Source organism: Echeneis naucrates, chromosome 21, assembly GCF_900963305.1.
Source record: "Echeneis naucrates chromosome 21, fEcheNa1.1, whole genome shotgun sequence".
Classification (NCBI taxonomy): Eukaryota; Metazoa; Chordata; class Actinopteri; order Carangiformes; family Echeneidae; genus Echeneis; species Echeneis naucrates.
Window position 1 is genome coordinate 18,806,912 of NC_042531.1, and position 19,385 is coordinate 18,826,296.

Below are 19,385 nucleotides of genomic sequence, written 5' to 3' on the forward strand. Positions count from 1 at the left end.
GAGATTATTTTCTTGCCCAAAATAAGTTACACCTGGTTGATTTCTAAAAAAACAAGCTTGGCTCTATGAAGGGAACTGTTCCTCAGAATCCGGCTCCCTCCGAAGAGCCATACGTCCCCTCTCTACTGCTGTCAATGCAATGATAACTGAAGCTCCTGGAAATTTCTACAAAGGTCAGCTTAGAATTGTGCAGTTTCTCACTATTTAACTGTAAAACTTTGCTTTAAACACATTTAACTTAATTCAACGCAATTCATCACAAATTCTTTTTTTCAACTGATTCAGTAGAAAAAACACACATCAGACTTTCCTGATTTCCGCCAGCTAAACAAATCAGAGATGTGTGTGATGATTAAGAGGCCTGGAATACGGCTATTCATCTGCAAACGTGTATGACTGTTCAAGCATATTGCTTAGCCTCTTTGCGCAGTTTAAACATTGCTCGCTGACCATCCGCTGTTCTAACAATCTAGTCATGGCTTTGCGGGCAAAGATGGTTTTGTACTGGTTAATAAAAACTTACGTCCGTCTGATCAAAAGAAAAATGCTACTATTTTTTTTTTTTTTTTGAGAATGTTTCTATTGTGGAATGAATGACGAAGTCAAAAGCACCAAAGTGAACTAAAAAAAAAAAAAAATTATCATAGAAAAAATAAAACTGGGAAAAGAAACACCACAGTGAGGTCAGCCATACGTCACTACTGTCCTAACTTCACAGGGTGTAAGTCAACACTCAGTTGTTTTGAGCTGCGGTACAGCCAGGCTGTAATCATTTGGGTGTTCCAGGAGCATTTGGTAACACAAAACATTATGCTGAATACCACTGTGAAGCAAAATAATTGGGCTACATAGAAATGTAGAGAAATGTTTGCCCTCTGGCCTCACCTTTAACTGAGTGCCAGCTGACATGCAAACATTGCAGGGGCCACATCATAGACACTCAGCGCTGACTTTAATATTCCCAAAGAAAGATCTGGCTTTCTACGATTTGTTTTGAGTTGAACCTTCGTCTATGAAGGAGTGTGACTGGTGCTGACTCAGTATTTGTGTTTGTCATTTAAACTTGGCACTAGGCTGAACTTCACAAAAAAACTGAAAAAAAAAAAAACAAAAAAAAAACTCTTTCTTTCCCTCTTTCCATTAATGTTTAGAAATAGAATTCAAATTGTGTGATAAATAGAGCACAAAAACCCTAACATATGCTTTTGAGATCTTTTGGGGATTGTACTGCTGTATCACTTAATTTAATATGCAAATGCGGACATATACAGTACAATGATAGAGAGCGTAACAGGCTCGCCTCTTTCTGAGCGAGGAATATGAGAGCAGATAGGACCCTGTGAGTGGCATCAGCATGTTTACCCGCACACGGCTGACCGTCATGTTCCTGAGCTTCATACTGAGACCATCCAAAGGTCATTTTGGAATTCAGTAGTCAGTATTAAACTTAGCAGTTGTTAGAATGGTCATACATTTTACATATGGGTGGCTGTTTGCATACCTTGCTCTGCCTGGAATCTTACTTGGGGATTTAGCCTTCCGATGCCCCAGTTGCACAGCGGAACGTTTAGCTGCGTGCCCCAAAGTAACAACAGCATGTGTAGAGATAGTGAGGGAGCCAGGCTGCGGGTGCTGTCCAATGTGTGCCAGGCTGGAGGGGGAGCTCTGTGGGGTCTACACACCAAGGTGCTCCAGTGGCCTCAGGTGCTACCCGAGCACAGAGGCTGAATTACCTTTGCAACAGCTCCTCCAGGGTTTGGGTCGATGTGGGCAAAAAGTGGAATTAGACACAAGTCTGGACCACCAGGCAACAAATGGTAAGTTCCTCGAGTAAAAACCACAGAAAAGAAACAAAAGCAATTGTTCTCATTGTCCTCATTGTTCTCATGAAGCTTTGTTTCCAACAGCAGCAGGCAGCTATTTTCCGACAAACAAAACTCTGATTATGTGATACATCCAGTTAGCATCCAGCCAGTTAACTTTGCGTAGCATTTACCAACAGGGCAGATATTTCCTTTAAAAGCTGGCGGTGAGCAAAACAAAGATAAAATAACAGTGAGAATTGGACAGAAACACAACCCCGAATTAACACCAATGCTGCTCCACATCAATGGATGTACCACTAGACAGCTGTTTACAACATCATGAGGACACTTTGCATCAGTTGAATTATTTTCAGCTTGTTGTGCAGTCCCTGGAGTGGGACACCAAAATAAATGAGTGCAGCTTAATTGGGTCTTGTGGTTGCAGTGCATTGCAATGCTTATTCATGCTTGGAGTTACACTAAGGGGTCCTAAAAGCACATAATTATATATTTTCCAGTCAGTGGATTTAAGGCTGATACTACTTCTTTCATTCTGTCTACTGTTATTTGATCAAGTGTAGTAGCAAACGTTCAACCAATCATCAATAAATATCTCCTCATGAGGTTCCTGAAATGAAACACTCTTGCAGTTAGAGTCATAGCGCAAGTAAAAAAAAAAAATAAGATTGCTGCATCAAGCTAAAACTCTTATGACAAAGTTCAGGTTTGGTCCTAAGAATCTGTGAGACCTGAGGCAATGTGCTGACTGTGTTTGAGAGACTGACACTACTCTCAGTTAAATTGAAAGTCTGTAACTCTGATAAAAGGACAAACACTGAAAGTCTAGAGGCATACTGGAGGTGTTACCTCATGGGTCATAATATTATGTGAGCATATTACAGTCACTGCAGCAACACTACAGTCTGCCGTCGTGCAGAGATACAGCACCACAGTATATGTGTAGGCCCTGTATAAACTTGTTTTGATTGGTCCCATGCCAATTTTGTGCATACTGTGGACACACTGTTCAAAACATATTCATTAAAATTTCTGCAAGTGTGCCAGCATAGCCCAGCCAGGTAGATTTGACCTATGATTGTACCTGAATACGATGTTCCTTCAATTAACTCAAAGGGTTAGGGAAAATGAAGACATTTCACGGAAAGCTGCACATTGAGTCAGAGGAATATTCTTGCTGCGGGACTTTTTTTTTTTTTTTTTAATGTCAGAAAAAAACCACATCAACATCAAACACAATCCCGTGGGGCCATAGAAATGTTAAGCTTTGCTCTCCCACATTGTAGTGATTATGGACGGAAGGTCACTATTGATTCCTGAAAATGAACGTTGACATATGCAATGTGTTTGGCAGGCCCATATCTGTGAGTGCAAACAAGCAGTATCCGAGCGATGAACCCGAGACATGTCTGTAACCCACATATCCCCCAGAGCAGTCCTGTTGGGAGCTTCTTATTTTGATGCAGGGCTTTGTTTATGGTATTTGAGAAAGGAGATTAAAAGAAAATTAGAAACATACAAGCCAATTAAATTTTGGAGAGGTTGCAGACCACAGTCTCTTTTCAGAGTGGTTTTGTCGATCTCCACGGCAACAGGTGCCACTAACTTCTCTTACATGTCTTGCTCGGGTCAACTCTCTGAGGAATGCGTATTAGAATATCGTCAAATATTTTCAGACAGTAAAAGACCAAACTGTCAAGGTATCTTCACTTGGCTTAAGTCATAACAGACTTTGGGGTTAGGGTGGAACAAGTTGGTAAAAATATAGTCCGTTCCATCCACCATATAAAGGTAAACCCAAAGCTGAGCATCGGTTAGTGCTGGTCTGTCCTCAATATAGTGTACTCACGTTTTTAAACATGTCTAATTGTTGGCTAGCTGATGTCAGTTACCCTCTTGTTGTACATATGTATTGAAATCCATTTGGCGTATTTCCTTTGTGGACTTTAGGAAGCAGCACTCCTCGATAACCACACCGCAGTTCTGATTGAAAAAAATGGAGACTTGGTGTGATACTGTGCTCAAATAGCACAATGCTCATTAACATGAAATACCCAGCCTGAATAAACAGCTCAGAGTTCAAATAAAACACTGCAACAATTATTTTGCACTAAACTGCTGTTTTCAGTAACACAGCATTCATCCCTCTCTGTGAGTCAAGCATACATGTTTTAAATCCAATCTCTAACCGCGGGGTTTGTAATATTAGAGGTCATGTTAAATGTTTCCACTTCAGATGTTTTAGCATTCACTAGTACTAGGATTTCCTGATCGTGGGGTTCCACAAGGGTTCATTCTGGGGATGAGTGTCAGCATCAGTCTTCAATTGAATCAAAATGTTTCTTCTTTTGAACCCGAAACCTGTCTCTCATTAGGTACTAAATCCATTGTAGGGATGTATCGTTCATGGCTCACCTTATTAATGGAAGATTGGCCTGCTGGACGACACACACGCTTTGTTTAGAAACTGAAAACCAATATTTGCTCATTTCTGAACTTTTTTGATATACCATTTGACAAACAAGCCAAACAAAAAGATGGTGCTTTGTAAACAAACAAATAAATTATTTCCATTAACATACTGGGCTAGATCCACTGTTCATAAAAGTGGAGTGTCTTATCCCAGAGCTATCCCTGTATATTTCCTCATGTTTTATTTATTTACCTACATTTACTTTACATTATCTCCAATTAAGCTCCACAACAACTGAATGTATCGCTTATTAATTAGTTGGCATCAAAAGCTGGACTAATCAGCCTAGAAGGAACTGTAAGTTCACCATCAAGCTTACCTTCGCGTGTTTGCTCACCAACATCTGCCTCCAGAGGATCCACTATAACCTCTTGTCTTGTAAACCCATTGATGGGTGAACCACCCACTCCTACCAAGAAACTAAAAAATGGTTGTTTTTTTAAAAAGTAGCAGAACAAGAAAACTTGAGGGAGCAAGACATGTTCCTCAGCAATTGGATTTCTCCAAGTTGGCAAAAAACCTGTGTTACTAATGGCAGTATCTCAACCGAGCTGGTGTGAATAACGAAATTCAAGCTCGGTCAAATTAAATCAATTTAGGCCACTCTGTAATTCATGTTTCTGAATTTGCCACTGTGATGTGCTGAAATACCATCTCTGAAACAGACCTCTCTCAGTTCATTTATGGAAACTCAGCAAATCTAAACATTTCAATTTGAGGTAAGAAAACAAAAAAAACAAAAACCACCAAATTCCTCCTTATTCAAATTATTTCCATGATGTTTACTGTGTGACATTACCCTTGATTCAAGCACTCAGAGCTGTTTTACTGTGTTCAAAGTACAGAGTCCAAATTCACTGTGACACGATAGACAAAATGTGTCTTTCTCTCTGTGCTGTCGACAGCTCAGCGCAGTCTTTCAAGTCATTTCACATTAGACTGTTCTGAAAGCTGCAATTTAAACTGAATTCCTGATTTCAGTACCAATACATGAGATGTTGTGTCATATATGTAGTGGGTCAAAAGGTAAGGGTTTGTCACATTGTGCCTCAGACTTTCATTTAATGTTTGGCTTTCTGTCAACTATAGCCACAGTCTTTTCCTTGCTGTCATTTACAGATTGTGGAACATCTACATCAGTGAATGTGACATCAAGTTTTGGAGATTTATCGTAAAATGTATACTTTTGTATATTTTTGTGATTATGTGCTGCAGTGTGGCCCTCGTTTAAGTCTATCTCACTGCTTTGTGTTTATGCAAGGACGTGTGTTTTCTTTGCTATTTAAACTATGTAGCACCATTCCTCCTTTAACGAACTTCTCCAGAAGTCCCCCTGTATAATCCTCCCTCCGCATTGTCTGTTTCTCTCTCCTTCCTGCTTTCCTCCTGTTGTTGTTGTTGTAGGTTATGTAAAACTGGCCTTGTTGCCCTGCAGGTGATCCTCTGCTGAGACTTGCTCTCCCCGCTTTTTTTTTCCACACTCTAAGGTCTTTAATTACGCTATGTAGATATTGGTACACGTACTATGTGGGCATTACACATCCTTAGGAGAGGGTGAAGCTGCACGGTCTCACTTTCAATGGGAGATGCATGTTGATGCCTGCAATTCTGAGAAATCTCGCCCTCAGGTGTAAATGGGAAACCCTGCTACAGTTTATGTTGACACAGTCAAATTTAGAATAATGCGATAACAACATTCAGGAGCCTGAGTTTTCTATCACAACAGGTAAAGTGAATTGTCAAAAAACAGCCCTGAGGCACTCGTGCAATATAAAATATTTTAAATATCAGTGTAACTGCCTCGGCAAAAATATTACATTACAAAAAATACGAAAATAAATGTCAATGGTGGAAAGCGTACATATTGTAGAAGTAATTTACCTTGACCTCAGACTACACTTACTGTCTTTTAAGTCTAAAAAACCGCATAGCAGTGCCAACTGGCAACAGTTGTCCCTTTAATCTACAAAGGTTCTGCATTTGGTTCAGAGGACGCTCTCACACACACACACACACACACACACAAACAGTAACATCAAGAGTTGAAAGAAATAGCTAACCGTAAAAGGTTCTGAAGGGGATCTCTGGCCAGACAAAAATCTTCTTCAATTATTCAATTGCTTTTTGTACTGTTGCCAGCAGTGAAGTGTTTGAAGTGGTCGCGTCTCAAGGAGAGCCGCTTACACTCACAATGGTTTGAAGTGCTGGCCACTTTTCCTTGGCCACGGAGGCACGGCCGAGTGTTTGAGACACAGCTCCAGTGTATACGATAACAGGGGCAAATACATTAATGCTGCACAACCCTGGAAAGACATTACTCACGCTGAGCCATGAGCGTTGTGAAAGCATTGCTCAAAGGCAATACCAAAAGCCAACACTCCCAACAGCTTGAGACAGGTAGTTTCTATGGCACTGAAGACATAATCAACAACACAGCGTTAAGATGACAGCTGTTGGCTTAAAAGGTGTTTTCTCTTCTCTCGAGAACATGCTGTCATGAGTTTTTCTAAGTGTCTATAGAAAACAAGGTCTTAAACACAACTATAGAAAACCTTTACAACCTGTCTAACTTTACCCCTCAGTTAGCTGGACAACAATGTAGCCCACCCTCCATTCACCACCGCCTCATGGAACATGGAAGTGTCTACATGATTTACTACATGGCCATTCAACACTTATGTAGGGAAAGGTAATCTCGTCAGTTTCTATATGTTTCAAAAAGTCTTTATATGTTGGAACAGACTGGGTCACACATTGGTTTAGCTGTTACGTTATTGTGTTACTATGTTAGTTCTTTTATGTTCGGTTTTCCAGGTGGTCAGAGAAGGTGCGTATGCTTCAAGGCTGTGAAATCTATCAATCATTGCCGTTACCTACGACAGTGATTTGTGTGAGGCAACATACCTTTGTTTAGGAGAGAGTGGGGAGGGGTCCCCTGCGTTGTCCCTGCTGGTCTGGGGAGTTGGAGCTAGTCAGTTTGCCAAATGAGATTACGCTTCGGAGTTAAGCACGGCCAGTGAAACCACAGCTCACAGTAGCCAGTGTTCAGTTGATGAATAAAGTGTTGGCGGAGCACGTTTACAACGCGAAGCATCAACTTCCAGAGACAGACTAAACAGTTTAAAATCTAAAATGCCACATTCTATCTGTCTGTCCTGTGTGTGTAGAGTGTCTGCAGAGGCCATTCGGAAGACCCTTCCACCAATGAAATAAAATACAGCTTGTCATAATTGTTAAGCTTCTGAGCTGACTTAAAATTTGGAGGTCTAGCCACGGCCGACACGCTGTAGAGAAATAATATGACCCCACAGTCTTACAGTTCACTCATGTCAAGTGTTGCTTCTTTAATCAAATTGGTAAGCTTTCCCCATTTAACTGTTCACATTAAAGCAGCATGTTTTCATCTGTTGTGAAAATTAGATTGTCTCATGCTTTCTTCCGGTGTGAAGAATCAAGTCAAATACTTAAATGGGTTGAATAAACAACATATCCCACCAACTCCGGCTAACAGATTGCGTTAGAGTGAAACCACTCGACGGATTCCCATGAATCTTAGTAGACACATTCAGAACCATCAGGATGATTGGTAGTAGTCTTGATGGCCCGTGACCTTACATCTTGAATCACAGGGCAGCATTTTTTTACTGTGTACAAGACTTTGGTTTATGACTTTGCAACCAAGAAAATGTTTCCATTAATCATAGTGTTGCCCGTTGTCAGCATGCTGACATTAGAAAAACATCACGAGAAAATAAACACAACAAAGATGTTGAACATGCTTTACATTACCTCCTCAGCATCATCCCATTAACATGTCAGCGTCTTAGCGAGGCGTAGGATCAGTTTTGTGTTAAAGCCTGTATCCCCTTTGAAATGCTTACATAACCTCAAGCTGAACCTGACCCGATCCTTCACCCCACCCTGTGATGTTTTATGGTGCTTAACCTGACCCCAACAATAGCCATACCAGTTTTTTTTTTTTTTTTTCTGTCTCTCCCCAAGTCTAGTAATCTACAGTCTCGCAGAGCTGCAAGCCTGGCTTGTAAAGGAAAGAACTACCACAACACAAGTGTTTTATATATATACATATACGTTGTATACAAACTCTAACTGCCGCTTTCAATTTGAATTCCGATTATTTCATATTTGTCAGTCACTTACGCAGTCTGAAGCATGCCGTAGTAATGCAAGTGTCTCCCAAGACAACATTTTTACCTACTGTTATAACTATGCTGGTAACTTACACAAGCAAACTGACTCGCAAAACCGCTGTCCTACTTTGCATTCGCAAATGTTGAGTTCCTTATCGCAAGGAACAGGTGAAAAGCATTTACCAAACACCAGATGACTTTTCACACCTGTTCAAGTTTTCCCACGCTACTAAAGCAGAGGACAGTAGTCAACAAAAGACAATGAAAAAGATAGCTTTTTTCCTTAATCCATAAATTTCTACGTGGATGAAGACAGGCGTTCATTACACACGTATCGAAGAAGGACAGACAAATCAGTAAAACACTTCATGTGTGGCTTCATGCAGAAGATGTACCATGGTGAGGTATCCCTCACTGGGATATCCACAATGAACGATTAAAAATTAAAATGAATCAAATTAAAAATCAACAGAGCACAACACACGTGTCAACCAACAACAATTTCACTTGACATTGAAGATAGCAATACTCAAACATTTCTCTGACTACATTTCTTGGAACAAACCCTCATGAGTGTGTGGTCGAGGCTTAACTTGACTTGTCTGACAAACATCTAAAGCACAGCAGTTCAGAAGCCAAGCTGACTCAGTTTTAACACCTGGCATAGTGAGAACCAAAACTACACAGACACACTCTAAGGCACACACATTGACATGGACACACACATCAACACACACAGAGCTCCAAGGATCCACAGGGGGGCCCTTCCCTCTCAGGCATGATATACAACCTCAGATTCCCACTCTAGTTTGGTAATGCTAATTACAGATACACACACATGCACACACTGAAGAGCCTCTGGCAAGAAGGTTTGATACTGCCAAGAAGGAAAAAAAAAACCTTACTCAGCATAAAAAAACCTTCATTGCTAGACATTTCTCACGAGTCTGGACTCACCACCAGTGACTAACAGCCAGGCTCAGACTTTTAATTCAATCACTGCTTCTTTGTCAAGGGTTGAAAAGTGTAAGACCAGGATCAGCAGCGTGGCCACGATGTTGATAAATTTTAAGCCCTTGGTGTGTGCGTCTCAGTTTCTGATTCATTTTGCATCGTACATTGTTTCTGTTCTGAGTTAACTTGTTAGCTTGTTGTTTTTGTTTTGTCTCCTACAAGTGCTGAACATGCGCTGGTATAAAAATCAGCAGGAAACACATTTAGAGTGACCCCGGAGGAGATCTGCTAGACTGCGTCATAACCCCAGAGTTATAAACCCCAATGGGCTGGGTGAAGCACTTTGCTATTTCATGGAAAAGATCTTAGCAGGTCTGTTTGCACTGTCGCCATAGTAATTACATCCATTGCCAATGCCTGACTGTCCAGCATAGAATTAGTCACAAGAGGTATGAGGGACACAGGATGCCTCGAGGACACAGGGAGACTTTGTCTTCTAATTCCAGCATCAGGATTACTTGTTAAAAGGCCTGTTATTACAGCAGTGTTTGCTTTTAATAGCAGCTTGTGATTAAAGAATAGATAAATGTAGATAATGTGTGAGTGTTTTGGAAAGAGTAGAGACAAATGTGGAGGCAGTTGTGTATGTGTGTACCATCTGCCAGATGTATACACGGCTAAAAGAAGCAGACAGATTACTTTAGTGCTCCTAACCCCCCCCCACCATAAAAAAAACTAAAAACAAAAAAGAAAACCTCACTCCCAAGGATTTCTAAGAACCTACAAGCATTGAATGTTGCACTGGGATTAAAACAAGAAATGTTGCATTATCTTTGAAAAGCTTTCATTGGAGCCCAGCATGAAGTCCAGTAATGCTAACGCAGATGTTTTGTTTGACTGACTTTTCTGTGTGTGTTTACTTGCTGCAGAGGTACATGGGACTGAGAGTCCACTCACCAGGAGGCCTGCCGTAGACCCATTGTTTTGGCAAGGGTGGGCCAGGAAACAGCATTTGCAGGAGCTCAAAACCAAGATGAGGACAAATCAGCTGGAGGACCCACGAACCCCCAAAGTACCTCAGGTCAGGACTCAACCTTTCAGCCACAATCTGCCTGCAAGTGACAAATCCAAGTCGGATTTCCTCAACGTGCGACATCTCGTGCAGATTGGTCCAGTGTGTCTGAAATGCAATGCAGTGATCTTCTTTATCGGCTTCAGTTGTGGGACAGTTGTCCCTGCAACTTATTCCAAATCTCAAAAGCAAAACTCCAAAGTCATAACTCCCCACACATTCCCATTGGCCCGTACAAAAATTTGACAATTCAGCCAAACAAAATCTTACAACGTTGTATGACCCTGCGGCCATGATAGCTCCATGAAAACTGTTGGCTGCCCACCCCCACAGACACACACAGTTAACACCCTAGATTTTATTTTTTGTACTCTGCAATTTCACAGTTCAGGATAAAATCTGTCCGTCAAAAGTGAGCAGTGACAAAAGGTCAACAATGTGCAGTTTGAGCGACAGTGTTTGGTGCAGTGGTGCCCTCCTCTGGGCACTTCACTAACACAGGGAAGAACACGTGCACAGACACACTTTTCTTATCAAAGACAATAAATGAAGATCTAATCTGACCTCAGTCAAACCAAATTATTACCCAACTCAACCCTCAGTTTAAACAAAGACCAACGTAGTGATGTGTTTTGATGCAAGTTTTATCTTAATATATACTTGTTGAGACATTCAGTTAACCATCTGCCAATAATGAAATGTTATTGAGTACGTGTTGTGACAAACACAATCTATCTTGAGGCACTCCAACCAAAGACTGACCTCAGATAACATGGTTGGTGTCTCTCCAGAATTCAAATTCCAAAAAAGTGTTTTTTTTTTTGGACACGAACTTTCAAAAACAGCACAAAGATTGCTCTTCAGACATTTCTGGAAATCATTCTTTGTGGTATTCACCTTTATCATCATATTTACCTATGTGTTTGTGTGTGTGTGTAGGTCACTCCTAGTCAGGTTGTTGCATGATGGTAGAATATTTGCAAGTTTCCAGTTTTTGTTTTTGAATCCAAAAGAACATGTGCATTATTAAGGTGGAGTTGTTTTAGCTTCAGTAATTACGCATAATGACCATCTTCCTGATGAAAAGGGCATCATTTTTTGTTCCCCAATGTGGAATGTGCGTCAGCAGTGCATCGCAAACTATACGGTAGATTGCAACACCACCTACCCACACCAATCTCACGAAACATCTCACGGTCTCAAGCGCATCTTCCATAACATGAAAATTCTTAATGGGGTGGTGTAGGACAAATCAGTATGGGCAACTGAGTATGGGCCCCGAGGGGCAGCGCTCAAGAGGCCCATGTGCGTCCAAACACAACGAAACAATGATCTGCATTTGCTTGTTTTCTCCCTCACTTAATTCACTCATTTGCAGCAAAACAAAGCAAAATAAATAAAACAAAAAAAAATCACAAGCAGCAGGGTACAGAACAATTGTCAAGATCATTAGATGCAACAAAAGAGAGAATGCAGCAAAAGGAATTGTGCCGCTGGCCAGGGGGAGGGATTTCAGACGGCTGGTGTCAAGCATGGATGCACTTCGCTGTGGGTGGCCGTGTGAGGTCAAATACTGTACACAAAATGCATACCTCGCTGTCAGAGCTGGGGTTGTCTCTGGTTTGTAACCCAAATGCCTCAATATAATCAAAAGCCTGTTTTGCGCAACATTGACGTTATTGTTTTTCTGCAAACGCCCTGTAATTCCAGTTGTTTTAACTGCCACTTTAATTTGACACATTATTACCCTCTACTTCAGCCTCCATTAGAAGTTTTTCAATCAGAGCTTTTTAAGTAATGATGTCACTGCAGTCAGCGTTTGCTAATGCAGTGTTTAAAACAAAAAAATAATCTGAGGTTATCGAATTCGAAAGTAAAGCCAGGTGAACGAGCCTGCCCTGCCCTTTTTAGCCTGTAGCCTGCCCCTCTTCTCTGCTTAAAGTTACAATATTAAACCTTTCCACATTACAATGTTTAAATATGACTGGAACTATGTTCTATAGATTTTGGTGTGTAGCCTACTTGTCTCCAACAATTCTCAAACTTTAACAAAAATTACATTTTCATCATTTTGATTTTTAACAAACACAATAAAACAATAAATAAATAAATAAATAATAATAAAGCAAGTTCTCCTGAGCTCAGTTCCCAGCTGCTCTGGGACATCCAGTGTCTGCCACTTGGTGAATCAGTAATCTGCACGCTGAAACTGCTTTACTGGTTCTAATCAGCTGCTCTGCTTGTTATGGAGCAGATGAGAGATAAAAACATCCCAAACTGCTGACACTGAAGGAATCAAACCAGCAGATATTGGTGGTGAAGACAACAACTCCCAGGATCCAACAATCCTGCGTGACTTCTTTTGTTATTGTTTTGAATGCACGACCCTGAGTTGGGTAACTGACACAGTAGCTATTATAATCCTTTATCTTCTTATGTGCTGAATGCTGAAATGATACAAGCAGGAGAGAATATTGAGGAAGCATGAATGAATGAATGCTTCATCAATGATATACAGTAGGGCTTATGTTTTCTCTGCTCTCATGCGAGGGTTTCTTTTAGGGAGTGGGTTATTGCTGTTACCCAAGAGTTTCAGATGTTGAATTTATAATCCAGAGAGTTAGAATCCATCCTCTGAGTGGCATTACATGTTCAGGGCTGATTGGAGGCTGTAGTGAGTCACTGTCTGAAAGTGATCAGATTCGCTGGGGCTAGCTGGATAGCAGAAGTTAACATTGGGGTGGCTGGAAACAGATATTTGTGAGTAAAATAATGAAGGCTGATGATAAACGATACTTCTCCTGGTCTGGTAAGTACCCTTACGTTACAACCGACCTCAGCTCTTGTCAGAGTCAGAGAGAGTCAGAGAGAGCGTGAAATAAGGAAGGAGAAAGGCTACTTTTCATCCATATGTTCAAATGCCTGATAAGGTTTGTGGCAGACTGCGCCTCCTTCTGCACTCCTCTCATCTCCAGCCAAGTTATCATAAGACTGGACGTCTTTGATCCCTCTGGCAGCCAGATACACTGTGTATGTGTGTGTGTGTATGTGTGTGTGGTGTGTGACAGTAAAATGTGTGCATTTATATTGGAAAGCATGGAAGGTGCATGTGTGGAATAGAGTACACAATATTTATGTGTTTGTGTATGTGTGTGTGTGGGTGTGTGGGTGGGTGGGTGGGAGGGTGTGTGTGTGTGTGACAATAACACGTATGTGTGCATGCATTTGGGAAAACATGGAAAGTGTGTGTGGAATAAAGTGCACCATATATATGTATGTGTATGCATCTGTGTGTGTGTGTGTGTGTGTGTGTGTGTGTGTGTGTGTGTGTGTGTCTGTGTATGTGTGGCCATGGCCACCTGCTGAGTTAAGCAGTCTTACCACTCATGCTCCACTTCACCAGACTCACACTCACATCAGTAATATTGGCTGAACTTTCTGCTTGCTTAACAGCACCTCATAAAAAAAGTTAGTAATGAATGTGTGTATTTGTGACATTTTTACAAGACACACAGAAGTATTTTATTTCTTCATTCTTTTTCTTGGAAAGAGCACATTCCTGGCCTCAGACGGAAACCTAACTTCACCCTCCTCTATTTCTTGTCTCCTCCTCTTTTCATCTCAATGACTTCAAATTATTATTCGCAGCAAATGATTTGGCATATCTGATTTGATAGTTATTGAGTCACAATAATGATTAGTGTGAGGGTCAGTGTTTGCACGAGTAACTGTGTGCGTCCTCATCCTTTCAGACTGCCTGTCAGCAGGAGTTGGACATGGTCTTGGAGGAGATCTCCAAAATGACCTCTCAGGACAACAGAGGCCCACTGGAGAACCTGTATGGGCTCAAATTTCCAAACTGTGACAGACATGGATTGTACAACCTCAAACAGGTGAGCTGGTCTCACACCACATCGTTATTATTATTGTTACATACATAAAAACATGCATTATAATCTACAGACTGCACTCGCTGCAGGCACACACGAAAGGATGGAAAATCCCACCGAACAGAGACAAGTTTAGTATGTAGTTTATTGAGCACCAAACAAGAGTGGAAAATATTTAAAGAAATAAAACTTGAGTAAACAACAAGCAATTTATGACTTGTCAGAAGAGGACTTACCAAGTGGAAAAGTTTATAAGAAAGGCTTCATCATCATCATCATCAAAACCCTTATAAAGAGTATCCATGGACAGGAAGAAATAAATCCTGAAAGATGTTGAAGAAGCCAGCTCAATTCATTCCTCCAACATCTTAACCCCTCCACCCTCTCACTATCAACCAACGTCAGTGCTCTTAAATTACGTTTGACATGTTTGCAGTGAGCAGCCACAGGATTATTCTGGTCTGCATGATGCAGTCGAATTTTATATTTATGTATAGTTCTCATTACAAAAACAACTGTAACTAGAGTCAGAAGTTAAAAAACCAGAGCCCAGTCAAATAAATGAGATCTGTTAGAGCCACTTGAATTTACTAAAGTCACCCAAAAATCAAAAACATATGACATTAATCAGGGGAAAAAAAAAAAGTGATGCTAAGAAAATGTATAGTCAAGAGTTGTTGATTTGCATGAAACTGGAAAGAGTCATCTTAAAGCGTTTAGATCATCAGGCCACACACAAACTGCAAATAAATGAATGGTGCTAATTTAGTTCTGCGACTGGTACTGGCTTCTAGTGAGATGGAAGAAACAAATATGTTCAAACAAATTGTTTTGCACCCTGACGAAACTATGGTTGAATTGTTTTGTAGAACAGCCGGTACTATACTTGTAGTAGGAGGGTACTAACAGGAAAACATCATCCCAAAGGGGACGTGGGCATCGTGATTTAGGATTTCGCTGCCTCTGGACTCACTCAACCTCAAGTATGGCAAACTCTCTTAGAGCTGTCCACTTGTGATCGGCTCAACAGAGATGGATGTTAAATCAACGGCTGAACATAATTTGAGCGCTGACGTATTTGAGAGCCGATCACTCAGGTGTCATGACTCAGTTTCTAGGCCTTGACAAAAGGAGGGAAATCATGCAGTTGAACTTGAAATAAACAATATGATGAATTTATTTGCACAAACGAAAGTCAAACATATGAACCAAGTTTATAGTTAGTGTGGTTAGTGGAGAGTCATTAGGTCAGTAGTGTTCGTGGCAAAGGGGGGAGGCCCAGTCGTGGAGTCTGACAGATAATGGGGTTGGCTGATATTAAATGCCTTCTGGATAGACTGGCCTGATGGACCCAGTTGCACCAATGCCCATCTCTTCTAACAGGTCCCGAATGAGAGGAAAACAAGTGGCCATACATTCCCTCAGAACCATTCTGAGTTGTTCTGTGCTGTATGTGGTCTGGTTTAGCAGTCTGTCCTCGGCCACATTGGAGTTTACTTTACTGAGGTCATCTGCCGCCGTCTGATTACTCTCCACACAGTTCCATAATGAGCCCCTCCATTGTCCCGCTCTCTCTTTTGTTCTGCCTCTCATAAGCACACACACCTACTCACAAGCAAGTTGATAAACTGATGGCCGAAAGCAACAACACAAACCTGCTTATTTGCATGTAAAGCAGCAAAGTGGGGAACATCAAACTAGAACTACCACAGAGGAAGAAACTCCACCCACCCCACTGACCCAGGCCTTAAACCGGCAGAGGACAACCTGAAGAGAAACGTGGACACCAAACATTATGAAACTGTCTGTTAACATTCACTCATGCGGCAGACTATTTTAATCAGTCTCGATCTCAATCAATCAGTCAATGAATCAAATTTTAGTTGTATAGCATTATTTTGCACAAGAAAATTGAGTCTGAGATGTATAAAATATATTTAAAAGGGTATGATAATAGCTCCGGTTTCCTCTGAGAGGTTGTTGGCCTTTCTATGTCTCTATGTGTTGGCTCTGCAATTGACTGGCGACCTGTCCATGGTCTACCCCTCCCTCGCCCGGAACGTTGGCCAGGATTGGCTCCAGCAACCCCCATGAGCCTAAAGGAGGAGTGGTATGACAAGAGCAGGCGTTGGCATAAAATAATCCTGTCGGTTAGACTGAGTGAGGCCAATTGCTGTGCAGAAAAATAATGTTATGCTGCAGTAATGGCAGTTAATGTGATAACAGTTGAAGTCGAGACGGCCAAGTTTTCGTGCGACTAAATTAAAGATGGTAAGGTAATGTTTGCAGCTGTCCAGATCAAATGAACACGCTCCCACGGATCTGTAGAGTAAAATCTGGCTGATATGAGGCATCTCAGCAGGACCAAATGAAAACACACTGCAGCTCGATCTATCCAGACACTGCACCTGACTAACTGTGCGGCCCTGCGACTCCACTCCATTTTCCCACTGGCACCATGAATGTTTCACGGCCGTGCTCAATAAAGCCTTGAATAATTATCATTTCTTGTGTGATATTATCTTATAGTCTCCTCTTAGGACTTCAGGTCACACTTTATGATCAATTGATGCAGAAGAGCGGGTCCTTCCACAAGGTCCAAGTCTCTTTTTCTTACCACTCTCTATATATCCTCCACCTTGATTACAAGCACATGTTGTGCAGACATTGCTCAGGCCCAAAGAACTTTACTTCCCAGAGTTCCCAGAGACATTTAACTACAACTTGTCAGGAAAATCTCTATAAAATGATGCAGACCCAAAAAGCTTGAGCTGTTGAACTGAATCTCGGTAACTGATCGTGGAAAAACTGGACTCATTTGTTCAAGTTCCATTATCCAGTTCAGATGATGGATAATTCATATCACATCCTCTGTAAAGAAATTCATAATCTCCCGTTTTAATGAATCACCCAGTGGGACACAGGCTGCTCTCTGTGGGTGGAAACTTTGGACCGACGTCCCAACTGGCCACACCCCAATCACTGATGTCACTGCAGGTGTTTTCCATCAGCTGTCCAAAAAGACAAAGCACCTGTTGTGACGTCACTCATTAGGATTTGGCCGCGGTTGTTACCGTTAGGAGGTTTCAGCAGCAGTCTGGTCTGATGTTGCACAAGGACAAAAGAGTGCGCAGGAACTGGCGTGGTCCCATATGTCGTCGTCGTTTTTGACTTTTTCTGGGAGCTGCTCTAAGTGGAATCAGTGTGAGTGCCAGCTTTCACATGGGGCAAAGTTCGGCTGTTAGTTGTATCAGGAATGTTGAGTCCAGACATCACGATGAGCAAGTTGTCCACTGAGTGGTAGTTTGATTTCCACCAGGCAAGCTGTTGAAACCTGATGGATCAGTGTAAATATGGACAGTACCGTGTGCGTGTCAAGCACTTTTCTATGGTACATAAGAGTAGAAAAGAAATCATTTCTCATTCTTTGCTTTTCACCTTCTTCATTTTCACGTTTTGACCTCTCTCAGTTTGTCTCTCTTGCGCTCACACAGACAGACACACACACACACACACGATCATGTAGACATATCATTTGCTCGAGATCTGCCTTGGATTTCCCCTGTTCTTTCATAGTCTGACTCACACACATACACACACACACACACACACACACACACACACACACACACACACACACACACACACCCTGACTAAAAAAAATATATATATAACCCCCCTTCCTCCCACCTGCCACCACACAACAACCCCCCATACATACTTTTTCTTTTTCATAAACACACACACACACACACACAAATGCTTGGAGAGATGTTGTCATCGTGAATGAGGCAACAAGCTTCTGAGCTTAAGGTTACAAGGCAATAAAAGTGTTTGGCGTTCTTCATGGGAAGACTTTTGTTAAACTGAGGAACGAACCGTGCTTCCGATCGGGGGCTTGAATTTGAATTCCGCTCATCCATAGAAATCAGACCGAGGAGGACAAACAAGGTCACATATCCAGTGTTGTCTTACGAGGATAGTAGAGCAGAAAAGAAGATTTGAATAGGCGCCACAGTTTGCTAAAGGAGGGTTCTCAACCACTCAGCCAATTTTCATCACTGGTCACAAACAACAGCATTGTTTCGGACCGGACTCCCCGGTTCCCAGGGAGGAACACTCTACCTCCTCAACACTCAGCTCCCTTTTTTTGGAGTTGTCCCTCCTTGTCGCGCGGTAATTACTGTAACTGTCACTTTTTTTGTTCTTTTTCATCGAAGGAAGAAAATGGAAAGTCTTTTCTTTACCCCCAGCTCTTCGTTCTTTTTGCCGTCCCCTCCTCGGGCCGCTCCGCGTGCACGGCATAAACTGTGTCCACTTCAATTACGACCTCATTTCTGAGTATAGTTGGGAGGCGGGAGGAAGCTCTGTGGGGAGGCTAGACTACTGGCATGCCTCTTTATGTGTGTGTGTGTGCGTGTCTGTGTGTGAGTGTGTGTGTGTGGGGAGCCTGACCCGAGGATGGGCTGTTATTGGGTGACTGTTGTCCCACCCGAATCATAGTCCTCACTCTCATCCAATGGCCCCCCACCACCAGGAGATTCACAAGTACATGCACACACACACACACACGCACACACATCTCCATCCGCCATGCTTCATTAGTGCACCCCCCTTGCTTCCCACTGTGCTTCCTTACCCCTCCCTCTTTTTTTCCAGTGTTTTCCAACTTGTCTAGTTTGTGTTTTTCTTCTCTTCTTTCCAGTGCAACATGTCCAACCACGGCCAGAGGGGCGAGTGCTGGTGCGTTAACCCCTTAACCGGGGTCCAGATCCTGGCATCACCTAAAGTCAGAGGGGATCCCAACTGTAACCAGTTTCAAGAGGAGCTCAGAGTGACGCCCACCACAGCCACATCCCGCTAGCTCTGCTCATTTGACACTTCGATTGTTGGGTTGGGTTGCCTTCGCAAACTGTGAGGATTTCTTATATCAATGGGATCATTTGATCATTATGTATAACAATGGTAAGACCAAGTCCATCTCACAGTCCTCATCCTACATCCAAGTTTTGTCTGTGAGAC

General features: G+C 41.9%; 1 protein-coding gene across 1 annotated transcript; it reads left to right on the plus strand.

Moving 5' to 3' along the window:
- Nucleotides 1-1,462: 1,462 nt before the first annotated feature.
- igfbp2b (insulin-like growth factor binding protein 2b) lies at nucleotides 1,463-19,227 on the plus strand. The gene is made up of 4 exons (XM_029530587.1): nucleotides 1,463-1,817; nucleotides 10,331-10,482; nucleotides 14,226-14,366; nucleotides 19,069-19,227. The coding sequence occupies exons 1-4, from the start codon at nucleotides 1,463-1,465 to the stop codon at nucleotides 19,225-19,227; spliced, it is 807 nt and encodes a 268-aa protein (XP_029386447.1).
- Nucleotides 19,228-19,385: the final 158 nt, after the last annotated feature.

What these genes read in the sequence shown, in the direction of transcription:
- igfbp2b (XM_029530587.1), top strand. Translation starts at nt 1,463, where the DNA reads ATGGTCATACATTTTACATATGGGTGGCTGTTTGCATACCTTGCTCTG. An exon ending in GGACCACCAGGCAACAAATG is followed by an intron (nt 1,818 to 10,330) that starts GTAAGTTCCTCG and finishes TACTTGCTGCAG; the next exon opens with AGGTACATGGGACTGAGAGT. An exon ending in GAACCCCCAAAGTACCTCAG is followed by an intron (nt 10,483 to 14,225) that starts GTCAGGACTCAA and finishes TCATCCTTTCAG; the next exon opens with ACTGCCTGTCAGCAGGAGTT.